Genomic DNA, 17,695 nt, shown 5'->3' with positions numbered 1-17,695 from the left:
TATTTAAAAATGGTAAATATTAATAATATTTTTATATATATTCTCAGTGATAAATATTGCGTCATAACAATCCATATTCACACGTAATTACTATGAGATAAATTGGACTAATTAAATAGTGAAAATGAGAAGATAAAAGGAATTATTTAAAAAGAAATTTAAAGAATAAAAGGATTTANCCCCCCCCCCCGCCCCGCCCCTTCTCTCTCTCTCTCTCTATCTCTCTCTCTCTCTCCTCTTCTTCCTTTTCTCCCATCGTTTCGCGGTTTCCACCTCTCTCTCTTCCTCTCAAAACCCCCATCGATTTGCTTCTTGCTGTTCAACACTCACCAATTTGCGGATGTGCGCGTTTGCGTTCTCATTCTATCTTCTTCCTCAGGTACCGCTCCTCTTCGTTTCTCTCTCTAACTCATTCACTCCATATTTTGTGTGTCACACCCATTGCAATTATTTTGACTTCAGTGTTAGGGTTTTTGATGCTTCTGTTGCTCTGTTTGATTGTATCGGTTCTCTTTATTCTTAATTTTGATTGCATCTTTTCATTTTTTTTTTTTGTTTTTTTTTTCCCTCTTTTTACAGTAGTTGAAAGTCGAGAAGACGTGGTGAGATGACTACGCAAAGATCAAGCTTGCCGTCGAGGCTGCGGCAACTTCTATCCGGCGAGGGCTCCTTTGGTCCTTCTGTTAAACTCGACTCTGAGCCTGTTAGTTTTAAATTTCTTGTTTTTTTTTTTAATAATTTTTTTCTCGATGAGTGGTTTCATGCATTCTGACTTCTATGCCGCTTTCCGATGGATATTATCTATCCATTGCACTAATTGGTATGCCCAACTAGCGATTACGATAATTTGATTGTCGTATATTTGGTTCGGATGACTCGAGTTTGTGGGAAAGGGCGTCAATGGCAATTTTAGGCGACTTTTGTCTCTCAATGTTTTGGTAGTAATGTGGCGTTTAGTTGATGACTAGTGCGGATTTTGACTGAGGAATCACTTACGTTTCTTATGTATTAATGGAGATATTTGTGTTATACTGCAGTATATCACACTTTTCAGCACGATGTAGTGTAGTTTAAGTTAATAGAAGAGCTTTTTTAATTATGTCACATCTGTTGGTAATGTTTTTTTTCACTTCATAAGTTATATCACATGCTGCGTTTACGTTTTGGGTTTTTTTTTTTTATAATGATTTTAAACAATGAGCGAGCAATTTTTTATGGATGAAGCATTGACAATTTAACTTCAGAGGCTATTATTTAAGTAGGACATTTATTTTCTCGATATTGACATTCGACACATGCCATGTTCAGTCATATTTTGAATGCCCCAAAAATTGGATAAATATATTTGTGTAGGGCTGGATTGAAAAAGCTAAATTGTAGTGCCTGATATCCCTGCAAGATTCAATGAAGTTTGATGTATATGAGCTTTTATTAGATATTGTAGCTTGGTTTCTTATTAAAAAGAAGGAAGATTGATGTATGGACATGTGAAGTTCCATCAAGTCAGTATTGGTAGGGAACAAAATTTTCACAATTTTTTTAATCTGATATTTCTATTACTTTTTAATACCGCCTGTGAGTTTTTTTTTTTTTCCTTTCATTTCTTTAAAAACATATTAAATTCAATTAGATAATTACGGCAATGATTGATGGATGAAGATGTTAGTACTCCTTCGCCCTCCAAGTTCCCACAAGGAGAAAAAGAACCGTACTATAGAAAAGTTGGATCTTAGAAGTGAGAATTTTGTGCCCAAATTGAGCTTTCTTTTTCTTTGAAGTTGTTATTTTTCTCCTGCAGAACCAAACATAAGAATTTGAGTAAGCGGTGATATTACTACTGTGGTAGTGATGTTGCCCTAAAAAAGATGAGTTCTTTGTTTTTTTGTTCATCCTCCTCGGAGACGTCAGGAATGGTGGCAGATATTAGCCATTAAGGGCTTTGGAGTTGCTTTTTTCAATTAAATGATGAGTGCTTGTGTGTGTCTTTTAAAAGTGATTTTGAATCGTAGGATTACAATATTCAATTGTTGCCTAGTATTGTAAAATTGTTGAAGATAAGTGTTGCAACTTTTAGAATATGTGGATCTTACAACTTTTTGGGCTCCTCTTGGTACACTATGTCTATTTTATTTTGTAATTTTTCCTACTTCCTTGGTTCAAGCCAAAACAAAACGGTTATAACTTTATATTGATGGTTTAAAGGCTTGACACTTATGCCAGCTTCAAGGTGTAAAATTTGTAGATGAGTTTTATGCCTTCATGAAACAATAGGCTTCAAGTTCTATGTCTCATTTACGCCTCATGAAATAACTGGAAGAATAACATGAATTTATTACATTCTTCCAAATTAGAAGGCTGACTAATGCATTTTAATGCATTTTATGCCAACATACTACCAAGTAAATAATTTAGCCCGTTCTAATTTTACCATAAAGACTCTAGGGGTGGAGCAAAGTTTTTTCTTAGGAAGGGGTAAAATTCACATACCTTTCATTTATGAAGTATGTTATACAGACCTCTACATTAATGATATCTCCCTTTCATTTTGGCTCACACTGCTCTCTTTTATTTATAATTTTCTGCTAGGCCTTGTTATTTTGAACCAGAGGCTTTTTTTTCTTTGGTATAGTTAATTGTTTGGCCTCTTTTGGAGGGCCCTCTTTTTTTTATGGCCTTTGTGTTCTTTCATTTTCTCTCCATGATAGCTTGGTTTCTCATCAAAATAAAAACTCTTCGCTCTCTTTTCTATCTAATCTATTATCCTTTGTTTTTTTTTTGGTGACACGATTGGTCTATATGTTGCTTTGCAGCCTCCAAAAATCAAAGCCTTTATTGACAAGGTGATCCAGTGTCCATTGCATGATATAGCAATACATCTTTCTGGTTTTCGATGGGAATACAATAAGGTGGTAAATTGTGGATACTTTGTAACATGAAGTTTTAGTTCCTTGAATGATTTCAGATATCCAATATAAGACTTGTTTCCTCGGGTTTCAGGGCAACTATCATCATTGGAGGCCTCTATTTCTGCATTTTGATACATATTTCAAGACATATTTATCTTGTAGGAATGACCTCTTGTCTGATAAAATTTTAGAAGATGATAGCCCATTTCCCAAACATGCAATTCTACAGATTCTGCGTGTCATGCAGATAGTATTAGAGAATTGCCACAACAAGGGATCCCTTGATGGATTGGAGGTATGTTATGCTGATGATGTTGATTCACTATGCTTTTTTACATTTTGGTTGGTAAAACTTTTTATTTTGCCTCTATCTTAGGATTGTCCTACTACCTTTTATTATAAGTCCTGAGTTTCTTCATAATTCTGTTTTTTCTTTCTTCCTCCAACAGTATTTCAAGCTCCTACTTGCATCAACGGATCCTGAAATTCTTATAGCTTCGTTAGAAACTCTTTCTGCCCTTGTTAAAATAAATCCCTCGAAGCTTCATGGAAGAGGGAAGTTGATTGGTTGTGGTTCTGTAAATAGCTATCTTCTCTCTCTCGCACAGGGATGGGGAAGCAAGGAAGAGGGCTTGGGTTTATATTCATGTGTTGTTGCAAATGAGATAACCCGAGAGGAAGGACGTTGTTTATTTCCACATGATGTTGAAAATGATACTAATAATGCTCAGTACCGGATAGGTTCGAGCCTATATTTTGAGTTGCATGGGTGTGGTGCCAAAAGTAGCGATGAAAGCAGTTCAAGTTCAAGCTCTTCTAATTCCAGGGTTATACACATACCAGATTTACATTTAAAGAAGGAAGATGATTTGACGGTGTTGAAACAGTGCATTGAGCTGTATGATGTACCTCCTGAGCTTAGATTCTCACTTTTGACCAGGATCAGATATGCTCGTGCCTTTCACTCTTCTAATTTAAGAAGACTGTATAGTAAAATATGCCTTCTTGCCTTCATTGTACTTGTTCAGTCGGGTGATTCTCATGACGAGCTTGTTGCTTTCTTTGCTAATGAGCCAGAATATACAAATGAACTGATTAGAATTGTGCGGTCAGAGGAAACTGTTCCTGGAACCATCAGGACACTTGCAATGCGTGCTCTGGGAGCTCAGTTTTCTGCATATTCATCGCATGAACGGAGGATTTTAAGTGGATCTAGCATTAGTTTTGCTGGGGGGAACCGTACAATACTCTTGAATGTTCTTCAGAAGGCTATTTTATCATTGAAAAATTCAAACGATCCATCATCTCTTGCCTTTGTGGAAGCGCTCCTTCAGTTCTACTTGCTCCACATGGTTTCCTCTTCAGCTTCAGGAAACAATATTCGGAGTTCAGGGATGGTTTCCACTTTCCTACCTCTATTGGAGGATTCAGACCCTTCCCATTTGCATCTCGTTTGTCTTGCTGTGAAAACATTGCAAAAGCTCATGGATTTCAGCAGCTCTGCTGCATCTCTTTTTAAAGAGTTAGGGGGAGTTGAAATTTTGGTTGAAAGGCTGCAGACAGAGGTACATAGAGTAATTGGCTTAAGTGGGAATAATATAGATTCAATGATTATTGGTGAGAGCTCCAGATGTAATGATGACCAGTTGTATAATCAAAAACGGATGATTAAGGTTTCACTGAAGGCACTGGGGGTTGCTACATATGTCCCAACGAGCTCTTCGAACACTTTACCTGACATTCTGTCACTGATATTTGGCAATGTAGATAAATTTGGTGGTGATATTTATTGCTCCGCTGTGACTCTAATGAGCGAAATCATCCATAAAGATCCTACTTGTTATCCGTTGTTGCATGAGTTGGGTCTTCCAGATGCATTTTTAGCTTCAGTGGCAGCTGGAATACTGCCTTCTCCTAAGGCAATTACTTGCGTTCCTAATGGGATTGGTGCAATTTGTCTTAATGCCAGAGGACTGGAAGCAGTGAAAGAAACTTTGGCACTGAGGTTCCTTATTGACATTTTTACCAAAGAAAAATATGTTCTGGTAATGAATGAAGCAATTGTTCCTCTGGCTAATGCAGTGGAAGAGCTTTGGCGCCATGTTTCATCATTGCGAAGCAGTGGAGTTGATATTATCCTTGAAGTAATTGAAAAAATCACTTCCCTTGGGGATAAGGACCCTGCTGGGTCATCAGGAAAGCTTAATGGGAACACTGCAATGGAAACAGATTCTGATGACAAAGAAAATAACAGCATTGTTACTGAAGAAGTGATTAATACTGAGCAAGTCGTTCAATTATGTATTTTTCATCTGATGGTACTGGTTCACAGGACAATGGAGAATTCTGAAACATGTAGGATATTTGTGGAGAATTCTGGGATTGAGGCTTTATTGAAGCTGCTGTTACGACCTAGCATTGCTCAGTCAGCTAATGGAACTATTGCTTTACATAGTACAATGGTTTTCAAAGGTTTTACCCAGCATCATTCTGCTCCCTTGGCACGTGCGTTCTGCTCCTCGCTTAGAGACCATCTAAAGAACGTCTTGACTGGGTTTGACTTGGTTTCTGGATCATTTTTGCTTGATCCCAGGACAACACCAGATGAAAAAATATTTTCTTCACTTTTTCTTGTTGAGTTCCTTTTGTTTCTTGCTGACTCCAAAGACAATCGATGGGTGACGGCATTGCTCACTGAGTTTGGCAATGAGAGCAAGAATGTATTAGAAGATATTGGACGTGTGCATCGTCAAATTTTGTGGCAGATAGCACTCCTTGAAGATGTAAAACCTGAGTTAGAAGATGAAAGTACAGGTTCTGTTACTGAGTTGCAGAACTCTGAGGTCCATACAAATGAAATTGAAGAGCAAAGGTTTAACTCTTTCAGGCAGTTCCTTGATCCCTTGTTAAGGAGGAGGACATCTGGATGGAGCGTTGAATCTCAGTTTTTTGACCTTATTAATTTGTATCGGGATCTTGGTCGTGCCCCTAGTTCTCTTCAAAGGATGGGTCCTAATGGTTCTCCACTCCTGCAATTTGGAGCCAATAATCAAGGACGTTCAGAGTCTTCTGACACCATTGGGGCCTCTAACGGAAAAGAATATTCCCAGCATAGAACTTGTTATGCTTCTTGTTGCGACCTCGTGAGATCCCTTTCTTTCCATTCTACTCATTTGATTCAAGAGTTGNCCTCTAACGGAAAAGAATATTCCAAGCATAGAACTTGTTATGCTTCTTGTTGCGACCTCGTGAGATCCCTTTCTTTCCATTCTACTCATTTGATTCAAGAGTTGGGGAAGGTGATGCTGCTTCCATCTCGTCGCCGTGATGATGTGGTAAATGTATCGTCTTCCTCCAAGGCCGTGGCTTCCACTTTGTCCTCTCTTGTGTTAGATCATATGAATTTTGTGGGTCATGTGAATGCTTCTGGATCTGAGGGATCAATATCAACCAAGTGCCGTTACTTTGGGAAGGTTATTGATTTTGTTGACGGCATATTACTGGATAGACCAGATTCCTGTAATACTGTTTTGCTAAATTGCTTATATGGGCATGGAGTTGTGTCATCTGTTCTGACCACTTTTGAAGCTACAAGCCAGTTACTTTTCACAATAAATAGAGCCCCGTCTTCTCCTATGGAAACCGATGATGCAAATTTAAAGCAAGATGAAAAGGCAGATAATGATCATTCATGGATTCAAGGCCCCTTAGCCAGCTATGGAAGACTCATGGATCACCTGGTGACCTCACCGTTTATATTATCTTCATTCACTAAGCATTTGCTTGCACAACCACTGACTAGTGGTGATGTTCCCTTTCCTCGCGATGCAGAGACTTTTGTGAAGGTCCTCCAGTCCATGGTGCTGAAGGCAGTCCTCCCTGTTTGGACCCATCCTCAGTTTATTGACTGTAGTTGTGAATTTATTACCACTGTTATATCTATCATTAGGCATATATATTCTGGGGTTGAAGTTAAAAGTGTCAGTAGCAATTCCAGTGCTCGTATTGCTGGCCCTCCTCCAAATGAAACAGCAATTTCGACAATTGTTGAGATGGGTTTTTCAAGGAGTAGGGCAGAAGAAGCACTGAGGCAAGTTGGATCGAACAGTGTAGAATTAGCTATGGAGTGGTTGTTCTCCCATCCAGAGGAGGTCCAAGAGGATGATGAACTTGCTCGTGCACTTGCCCTATCATTAGGAAACTCTGAATTGGAAATGAAGGAACCTGTTTCAAGTGAGGTCTCAAAGCAGATAGAAGAATCAGTCCAACTCCCTTGTACCGAGGAGTTGTTATCTACATGCGTAAGGCTTTTGCGAGCAAAAGAAACTCTAGCATTTCCAGTTAGAGACCTGCTTGTGATGATTTGCTCTCAGAATGATGGTCAAAATCGGTCTAATGTGATGTCTTTTCTGATTGACAGCGTGAAGGGCTGTGATAAAATTTCTGATAGTGGAAATAGTACAACATTATCTGCTCTTTTTCATGTTATTGCCTTAATCCTTAATGACGATACTGTGGCACGAGAAGCTGCCTATAAAAATGGTTTAGTTACAGTTTCCTCAAATCTACTTTCGCAATGGGATTCTGGATTGTCTTTTGGCGTTAAAGTTGAAGTTCCTAAGTGGGTTACGGCTGCATTTCTTGCCATTGATCGGCTTTTGCAGGAGGAGAAGAAATTCAATCCTGAAATAGCAGACCAACTGAAAAGGGATAATGTTGGTGGTGACGCTTTGACCATTGATGAAGATAAACAAAATAAGTTGCAGTCTGCCTTGGGACTTTCCCCAAAGTATATTGATGTTGGCAATCAAAAAGAACTTATTGAAATTGCTTGCAGCTGTATCAAGAAACGGCTTCCATGTGAAACAATGCATGCTGTTCTGCAGTTATGCTCGAGTCTCACCAGATCGCATTCTGTTGCTGTTAGTTTCCTTGAAGCGGGGGGGTTAACTTCCTTGCTTTCATTGCCAACAACTAGCCTCTTTCCTGGGTTCGACAGTATTGCATCTACCATTATCCGTCACATCCTTGAAGATCCTCAAACTCTTCAGCAGGCAATGGAATCTGAAATTAGGCATACCCTTATCACTGCTATGAACAGATATCCAAATGGGAGGGTAACCCCCAGAAATTTTTTGTTAGGTTTAAATTCTGTTATTTCAAGGGATCCTGTGATATTTATGCGGGCTGCTCAATCTGTCTGCCAAATTGAGATGATTGGTGAGAGGCCTTACGTTGTATTTCTGAAAGATCGTGAGAAGGATAAAAGTAAAGAGAAAGACAGAGAGAAGGAAAAATCAATGGAAAAAGAGAAAACACAGAATCATGATGTGAAAGTTCCTTTGGGCAATGCTAATCCAGCCACTGCAGGAAATGTGCGGAGCAAGTTTCATGATTCTAGAAGTAGTCGTGTTCATAAAAAATCCTCTCAAAACTTCATAAATGTGATTGAACTTCTTTTGGAGTCTGTATATACATTTATACCTCCTATGAAAGATGATGTTACTGTGGAGTTGACCAGCGGTGCCCAAGCATCTTCTGATATGGACATTGATGTTGCTGCAGTTAAGGGAAAAGGGAAAGCCATTGCTTCGCTATCTGAAGATGATGCAAATAGCCAGGAAGCTTCTGTATCATTGGCGAAGGTGGTGTTTATTTTAAAGTTGTTGACAGAGATTTTGTTAATGTATGCCTCCTCAGTTCATGTCCTGATTCGGAGAGATACTGAAGTTTGTTGTTCCAGACCTGTTCATCAAAGGGAATCTAGTGGCGGATGCACTGGTGGAATAATTCATCACATCCTTCATGGATTTATCCCATTATCACGAAATTCTAAGAAGGAAAAGAAAGTTGATGGTGACTGGAAGCATAAATTAGCAACCAGGGGGAGTCAGTTTCTGGTTGCCTCCTGTGTCCGTTCCAGTGAGGCAAGAAGAAGGATTTTTGTGGAGGTTGGTTCTATTCTGAACCAATTTATTGATTCATGTAATGGATCTAGGCCACCCAGCAGTGACCTTCAAGCTTTTGTTGACCTGCTAAATGATATGTTAGCTGCCCGTACACCCACAGGCTCATACATCACTACAGAAGCTTCTGCAACTTTTGTTGACGCTGGTCTTGTTAGGTCTTTCACTCAAATTCTTAAAGTCCTGGATCTAGACCATCCAGACTCGCCTAAAGTTGTTACAGGTGTTATTAAAGCCCTGGAATTGGTAACCAAGGAGCATGTTCATTTTGGAGATTCTAATGCAGTAAAGGGTGATAGTTCATCTAAGACTCCTGATCACCATCAACCTGGTGGTGAGAATATTGGCGAGACACCCAGGGCAATGGAAACAGTGTCACAGTCCAATCATGAATCAATCCCAGCTGAGCAGATTGAGCCGTATAATGCTAACCAAATCTACGGTGGTTCCGAGGCTGTTACCGATGATATGGAGCACGACCAAGATCTTCATGGGGTTTTTGGGGCCAATGCCGAAGATGAGTGTATGCATGTAACACCGGAGGAAGCACGTGGTCTTGAAAATGGTATTGATACAGTGGATATTCAAATTGAAATTCAGCCTCATGTGCCAGAAAATCTAGAAGAAGATGACGATGAGGAGATGTCTGGGGATGATGGTGATGAAGTAGATGAAGATGAGGATGAGGACGAGGATGAGGACGAGGAGGAGCAGAATGATCTGGAAGATGATGAAGTCCACCATCTTCCACATCCTGATACAGACCATGATGATCATGAGATTGACGATGACGAATTTGATGAGGTACTGGAGGAAGATGATGAAGATGATGAGGATGATGAAGATGGAGTTTTATTACGACTAGAAGAGGGTATTAATGGAATAAATGTTTTTGACCATGTTGAGGTATTTGGAAGAGATACTTCTCAAAATGAAACTCTCCATGTAATGCCAGTTGAAATATTTGGCTCTAGACGTCAAGGGCGCACAACTTCCATTTATAATCTTTTAGGAAGAACAGGAGATACTGTTGCACCCTCACGACATCCCCTTTTAGGGGGTCCTGGATTGCATGCTACTCCTTTTAGACCTTCGGGTAATCTTTTCCCATATTTTGCTACATTTTATGTTGACTGTATACTTATATCATGTATTTATTTTTCATAACAATTTGATTTATTTGTTTCAGAGAATAATCGGGATATGGTTATTTCAGAAAGGAGCTTGGAAAACAATTCTTCAGGGTTGGATACTGTTTTCAGGTCTTTGAGGAGTGGACGCCATGGGCACCGGCTAAACTTGTGGGCCAACGACATCCAACATAACGGTGGCTCTAACAATGGTGTAAGATCCCAAGGCCTTGAAGAATTGCTTATTTCCCAGTTGAGGAGACCAACTCCTGAGAAGTTGTCTGAACTTGATGCAAATGCAGAGCCTGATAATAGAGATGGCAATGGACAAATACAGACATCAGAACCTAGTGGAAGGTCTGAGACTATTGTTGAGAACAGTGGGCAGCATGGTAACGATAATTTACCACCACCTGTGGCAATTAACAGTTCTGATGGTACCAATAGTAGACCTGCTGCAAGTGAATCCCTGCAAGGAACTCAGGTGATTCAACAATCACAACCTGTTGAAATGCAGTTTGAACATAATGATGCTGCTGTGAGGGATGTTGAAGCTGTGAGTCAAGAAAGTGGTGGTAGTGGTGCAACTTTTGGGGAGAGCCTTCGGAGTCTGGATGTTGAAATTGGAAGTTATGACGGTCATGATGATGGTGGAGATAGACAAGGTTCTGCTGATAGAATGTCATTGGGTGATTCACAAGCTGCCCGTATGAGAAGGTCCAACGTTTCTTTCACTAATTCTGCCTCACTAAGTGGAAGAGATACATCCCTACATATTGTGACAGAAGTTTCAGAAAATTCAAGTCGAGAAGCAGATGAGGAAGGACCGGTTGGGGAACAGCAGACTAACAGTGATACTGGTTCGGGGGCAATAGATCCGGCATTCTTGGATGCCCTTCCTGAGGAATTGCGTGCTGAAGTTCTTTCCACCCAACAGGGTCAAGTGGTGCAGCCGCCAAGCAATGAACCACAAAATTCTGGAGATATTGATCCAGAATTTCTTGCTGCACTTCCTCCAGATATTCGAGCTGAAGTTCTAGCACAGCAGCAAGCACAAAGGCTGCATCTATCCCAGGAACTGGAGGGCCAACCAGTTGAGATGGACACTGTGTCGATAATTGCTACATTCCCTTCTGATCTTCGAGAAGAGGTAATATGTTACTTTGTGGGAAGGTGGTATTTGTTTGTCAGCTGACATTAGTTATAAACTGCAGGTTTTGCTAACTTCATCTGATGCTATTCTTGCTAATCTCACGCCTGCTCTTGTGGCTGAGGCAAACATGTTACGTGAACGATTTGCACATCGATATCACAACCGTACTCTCTTTGGCATGCATCCTAGAAACCGCAGAGGTGAAATCACCAGAAGAGTTGAAGGTATTTCTGGTTTAGACAGAACTGGTGGAAGCATTTCCTCTCGCAGATCTCTTGGATCTAGGCTCATTGAAGCTGAAGGAGCTCCTTTAGTTGATACCGATGCTTTGCATGCTATGATAAGGTTACTTCGTGTTGTGCAGGTATCATCTCTTCTTCAAATGCTCTTTGTTTGCTTTTCTATTTTGCTTTCATTTTCTAATGGATTCCATTTTTCAGCCTTTGTATAAAGGTCAACTGCAGAGGCTACTTTTAAATTTATGCGCACATAATGAAACCAGGACGTCATTGGTGAAAATTCTTATGGACGTGTTGCTTTTTGATAGAAGAAAGCCTGCTAACCAGTCAAACTCTACTGAGCTTTCATATCGCCTTTATGCTTGCCAACGTAATGTTATATATTCACGTCCTTCATTTTTCGATGGTGAGGATTTGTTCTGTTTCCATTATTTTCTCTTAGATTCATTCCTNTATTCACGTCCTTCATTTTTCGATGGTGAGGATTTGTTCTGTTCCATTATTTTCTCTTAGATTCATTCCTTTTTAGCTAATCAAAATTTATTAATTTTTCTTGATTGGTTTTGTCCGTTTGCCGAGTAGTAAATCATTTGCAAGTTGAAGGTAGTATATCTAATCTGGTGCATGTCAATATACATTTTGATTCAATTTATCCTGTAATGCAAAAATTGTATACAGTTGCGAAAGTGGAAGTTTTTCATCATCAAATGAAATTTTGAGTTTGGTTTTTCCTCCGTGATCTATTTTAGCTTGGGNAAAATTGTATACAGTTGCGAAAGTGGAAGTTTTTCATCATCAAGTGAAATTTTGAGTTTGGTTTTTCCTCCGTGATCTATTTTAGCTTGGGTGTTGTCACCTCCCTTGTAATAACTATGCATTTTGTCTTTACTTTATAGGTGCTCCTCCTTTGGTGTCAAGACGTGTTCTAGAAACACTGACCTATTTGGCCCGGAATCATCCGCATGTAGCTAAGATATTACTTCAGTGCAAGTTTTTCAGACCCACCTTACAGGAATCAGAGAATGTAAATCAGGATTGTGGTAAAGCTGTGATGGCAGTTGACCGAAATGAAGTAGACTGTAGGCCGCAGTCTGGAGGTTACTTGTCAATTGCCTTACTTCTAAGCCTTCTAAACCAACCCCTGTATTTGAGAAGTATAGCTCACCTTGAGCAGGTAGTGCATTATATTGAACTGCATATTTATTTTCTTTTATTGGTCACATTTGGCACATTCAGAAGTTAAAACTATTTTTCTGGCCTCCTTGTATTCTTTCCTCAGCTGCTTAATTTATTGGAAGTGATCATTGACAACGCTGAAAGCAAATCACATTTATCCGATCAACCCACACAATCTACTGTTGAGCAACCAGCTGCTCCTGAAGTTTCCTTATCCGATGCTGAAGTGAATGGACAATCTAGTAGTGTATCCTCTGGGGTTGGAACATCATCTAAACTTGGTTCTTACTTTAAAATGGCAGCTTCAGCTGCTGATGGTGAATTTGATATTCATAGTATTCTTGCAAACCTGCCGGAAGCAGAATTACGGCTTCTGTGCTCACTGTTGGCACGAGAAGGGTATGATTGACAGCTGCACCTCTCCGTAGAATTGTTTATTTGGACATGATTGTTATCTATTTAGAAGAGTATGATAGTTATGGAGTCTTCTTCTTCATTGTACTGTTTGTTTCCTTCCGTCTTTTATAAATTTTTTTTTTCTTATCTTAATGAGTGGTAAATCTAGATTCCAGCTTGTCCTAGGTTTTGACATGCAGAGACATTGCTTTGTGCTTTTTTATGCAAATAAATCATGTGCTTGGCTTAATGCCTTTTATGTTGTTTAGGTTATCAGACAATACTTATGCTCTTGTGGGAGAAGTGATGAAGAAGTTGGTAGACATTGCTCCAATTCATTGTCGCCTGTTTATTACTGAGCTATCAGAGTCTGTTGAAAAATTGACAAGATCTGCTATGGATGAGTTGCACATGTTTGGAGAAGCGGTGAAAGCACTCAGCATATCATCTTCTGATGGAGCTGCGATATTAAGAGTTCTTCAGGCGTTAAGCTCTCTTGTTGCATTACTGGTTGAAAAAAGAAAAGATTCTTCAATTCTTCCCGAAAAAGAGCATGCTTCTGCTCTTACTTTGGTTTGTGATATCAATGCTGCTTTGGAGCCCTTGTGGCTGGAGCTGAGCACCTGTATTGGCAAGATCGAGAGCTATTCAGATTCTTCCCCTGATATGTTGGTATCATTTCGAACTCCTACATCTAAGCCGACTGGTGTGACACCCCCACTTCCTGCTGGAAGTCAGAATATATTACCATATATTGAGTCTTTTTTTGTGGTGTGTGAGAAGTTGCATCCTGCCCAGCCTGGTTCAGATCAGGAGTTGAATATTGCTACAGTTTCTGAGGTTGAGGATGCTGGCGCTTCTGCTGTGCTGCAAAGAACTACAGTGCCAACCCAAAAAGTTGATGAAAAACACATTGCCTTCATTAGGTTCTCAGAGAAGCACAGAAAACTGCTGAATGCTTTTATTCGACAAAATCCTGGGCTGTTGGAGAAGTCATTCTCCCCTATGTTGAAGGTCCCTAGATTTATTGATTTTGACAATAAGCGTTCTCATTTTAGATCAAGAATAAAGCATCAACATGATCATCATAGTCCTTTAAGAATTTCTGTTAGGAGGGCATACATTCTTGAAGATTCATACAATCAGTTGCGAATGAGGTCAACACAAGATTTGAAAGGTAGGCTGACAGTTCACTTTCAAGGAGAGGAAGGCATTGATGCTGGTGGGCTTTCAAGGGAATGGTATCAGGTATTGTCCAGGGTTATCTTTGACAAGGGAGCATTGCTTTTCACGACTGTTGGCAATGATTCAACATTTCAACCGAACCCCAATTCTGGTTACCAAACAGAGCATCTATCATATTTCAAGTTTGTTGGGCGAGTGGTCAGNTTTTTTTTTTTTTTTTTTTTTTTTTTTTTTTTTTTTTTTTTTTTTTTTTTTGCATTTAATGGATTTAGTTAAACAACTTTGACTTTGCACATGGCTCATTGGTTTCTTTTGCCAGGTTGGCAAAGCACTTTATGATGGACAGCTTTTGGATGTCCATTTCACTCGATCGTTTTACAAGCATATTCTGGGAGTCAGAGTTACCTATCATGACATTGAAGCTATTGATCCCGATTACTACAAAAACTTGAAATGGATGCTTGAGGTACTGATTACAACTGTTTATACTTATGGTTGATAAGAATTATGCCTTCTAGTATTGGCACTTCTATGACGTTAATTTTTCTTTTTGAGTTATTATTAAACTCGTGTGTTTGGTCTTTTTGTTGCTTTCCAGAATGATATCAGTGATGTTCTGGGACTTACATTTAGTGTTGATGCCGATGAGGAGAAGCTGATCCTCTATGAAAAGACGGAGGTAATAGTTCTTGTTCTCAATGTGTGGCCTGATGTAAAACGTATACTATACATTTTACTAAGATTTGGCTATCTTGTTCCATTAGGTGACTGATTATGAACTGATTCCTGGTGGTCGGAACACTAAAGTAACAGAGGAGAATAAATACCAATATGTTGATCTAGTTGTTGAGCATCAGTTAACAACGGCTATTCGGCCTCAAATTAATGCCTTTCTGGATGGTTTCCATGAAATAATTCCTAGGGAACTAATATCTATTTTTAATGACAAGGAACTTGAATTGTTGATTTGTGGGCTCCCAGATATTGATCGTAAGTGCTCTGTTTATTCATTGTTCTATAAACAATTCTTTACAAATTAAAATTACTTTCTGCCTCTGAATTTTGAAGATAGAATTCTCGCTCAAGTTTGTGTGATAATTTGTTTTCAGTGGATGATATGCGAGCAAACACGGAGTATTCAGGATATAGTGCTGCATCTCCTGTCATTCAGTGGTTTTGGGAGGTTGTTCAAGCCTTTAGTAAAGAAGACAAGGCCCGCCTTTTGCAGTTTGTGACGGGCACTTCAAAGGTATGCTGATTTTGCTCAATCACTGAAACTAAATATGAAAGGAGACGGGAGGTTAATTTCGTGCCCCCTCTCTTTATTATTGTGATATGAACTCTGCAATTTTCATCCGGTATACAGGCTGGGATTAATAGTCAAATAACTGTTCAAAGTTCTGTCAAGTCGGTTTTAAAAAATTTATTTCTCTGAAAACTTGTACCGTGGATATCCATTATTTGTTTACCGAGGGCCGGTGAAAATGCTCTTCATATCACTCGAGAAAGGTCGGCCTCACGATGTATGTTAGTATGTACGGGTTGAACATATTGTGTTTGGTTGATTCTATCTTCTTTTTCATTTTTATTTTATTACTCATGGACCTANGAACATATTGTGTTTGGTTGATTCTATCTTCTTTTTCATTTTTCTTTTATTACTCATGGACCTGTTCTAAATTCGAGATGAACGATCCGAAATCGGATCAAAATTCTCTCTAGTTCATGATTCACCATTACCTAGCTGATTTTGCTGTATTTTAACCTCTGGCGTACATGATTTCATAATCTATCCGGACATTCACAAAGGCCAGCAAATGTAGAACCCATTCTGAGATTTAGTTTCTTCTGCATTTTAATTGTAACTGTGGTCTGAACATTCTCTCTGTAAAATATTCACAGGTGCCTTTAGAAGGCTTCAGTGCTCTGCAAGGAATTTCAGGTTCACAAAAGTTCCAAATACACAAGGCATACGGTAGCCCAGACCACTTGCCATCTGCTCATACATGGTAATAAATAAATGACGACGCTATACTTGTTACCATCCATGAATTTTGTGGGTTAGAGATACTGAGCATTGGCTTATCATCTTTGCCTCTACAGCTTCAACCAGTTAGATTTACCAGAGTATCCGTCAAAGCAGCATCTGGAGGAAAGACTGATCCTTGCAATTCACGAGGCAAATGAAGGATTCGGCTTTGGTTGAGAAGATTTGAAGATTTGAGGTATGAGAACAGAGTATATACTTATATAATTGCATTTGGAAGTTGGGTGAAAAGAGAATTAGAGGAGAGGTGGTGATGGTGGCTTATGACTTGTTGAGTTCATATATTGTTTATAATTTTACTGTACAGTCGTAAATCATCACTAAAGTAATTTTGCTTCCGCAGTTGAAATTTTGTCTACTTGTTTCTCTCTCCCCCCCTANTCATCACTAAAGTAATTTTGCTTCCGCAGTTGAAATTTTGTCTTCTTGTTTCTCTCTCCCCCTGTGTTTTATTAATGTTTAGAGAAGAGAGAGAGAGAGAGAGAGAGAGAGAGAGAGAGAGAGAGAACCCCTTTATTCTTTACCTGTAGATTCTTTGTTCATTAATATTTTGTTCTTCATTATTTCTCAACCTCCTTATCGCCTTAACTCTATTTATTTGTACAAATCTTGCCTCTTTTAGTTCATTAGTAAGAGGGAGGCTATCTTTACAAATCTATTATACCAAAATACGTATTCTCTGTTCTTGATTCTTGTTCTTGTTCTTTAACGATGTTTAGTACATTTCTTTTGACTTTTAATTTTATGTTTAATATATTCGTTACAAATTTGGTTCATACAATTTTGTTCGGGTAAAATAGAATTGTTTATATGGTTTTAGAAGTTAGAATTTTGTTGNCTCTATTTATTTGTACAAATCTTGCCTCTTTTAGTTCATTAGTTCATTAGTAAGAGGGAGGCTATCTTTACAAATCTATTATACCAAAATACTTATTCTCTGTTCTTGATTCTTGTTCTTTAACGATGTTTAGTACATTTCTTTTGACTTTTAATTTTATGTTTACTATATTCGTTACAAATTTGGTTCATACAATTTTGTTCGGGTAAAATAGAATTGTTTATATGGTTTTAGAAGTTAGAATTTTGTTGGGATAAAATTTCATGCCCGACCCTGGTTGCTCAATTGTTAACCGAGCTAAACCATTTCCCCGCCCTTCTTTTTAAATCAAATAATCTTTCTTTGCCTAATAAATAGCGGTGAAATTACTTTCGTGATTTAATTCATCAATAGAATTGTTTATATGGTTTTGTTTATATGGTTTTAGAAGTTAGAGTTTTGTTTGGATAAAATTTCATTCCTGACCCTGGTTGTTCAATTGTTAATCGAGCTAAACCATTCTTCCACCTTTCTTTTTGAATCAAATAATCTTTCTTTGCTTAATAAATAGCGGTGAAATTACTTTCGAGTGATTTAATTCATCAATAGGGACCATCCCATATCATAGACAGTTGCTTCTTCGAATGCGATCTCAATGGATGAGTATATAATAATTTATA

General features: G+C 38.7%; 1 protein-coding gene across 2 annotated transcripts; it reads left to right on the top strand.

Annotated features, from left to right (window-relative positions):
- Window positions 1–215: 215 nt before the first annotated feature.
- LOC111798220 (E3 ubiquitin-protein ligase UPL2-like) lies at window positions 216–16,550 on the top strand. 2 transcript variants are annotated; one of them, XM_023681236.1, is made up of 18 exons: window positions 216–379; window positions 580–703; window positions 2,811–2,906; window positions 2,998–3,201; window positions 3,356–5,990; window positions 6,096–9,968; window positions 10,062–11,152; window positions 11,217–11,519; window positions 11,596–11,800; window positions 12,291–12,568; window positions 12,674–12,969; window positions 13,236–14,349; window positions 14,471–14,617; window positions 14,750–14,830; window positions 14,916–15,141; window positions 15,261–15,400; window positions 16,054–16,160; window positions 16,255–16,550. In XM_023681236.1, the coding sequence occupies exons 2-18, from the start codon at window positions 608–610 to the stop codon at window positions 16,355–16,357; spliced, it is 10,995 nt and encodes a 3,664-aa protein (XP_023537004.1). In that variant the 5' UTR covers window positions 216–379; window positions 580–607; the 3' UTR covers window positions 16,358–16,550. The 2 variants fall into 2 exon arrangements, with proteins under 2 accessions (XP_023537004.1, XP_023537003.1); XM_023681235.1 differs by having other exon boundaries at window positions 3,356–6,054; window positions 6,160–9,968.
- Window positions 16,551–17,695: the final 1,145 nt, after the last annotated feature.

This window comes from Cucurbita pepo, chromosome LG07 (genome assembly GCF_002806865.2).
Source record: "Cucurbita pepo subsp. pepo cultivar mu-cu-16 chromosome LG07, ASM280686v2, whole genome shotgun sequence".
Lineage (NCBI taxonomy): Eukaryota > Viridiplantae > Streptophyta > Magnoliopsida > Cucurbitales > Cucurbitaceae > Cucurbita > Cucurbita pepo.
This window is presented reverse-complemented; position numbering and strand designations above follow the sequence as displayed.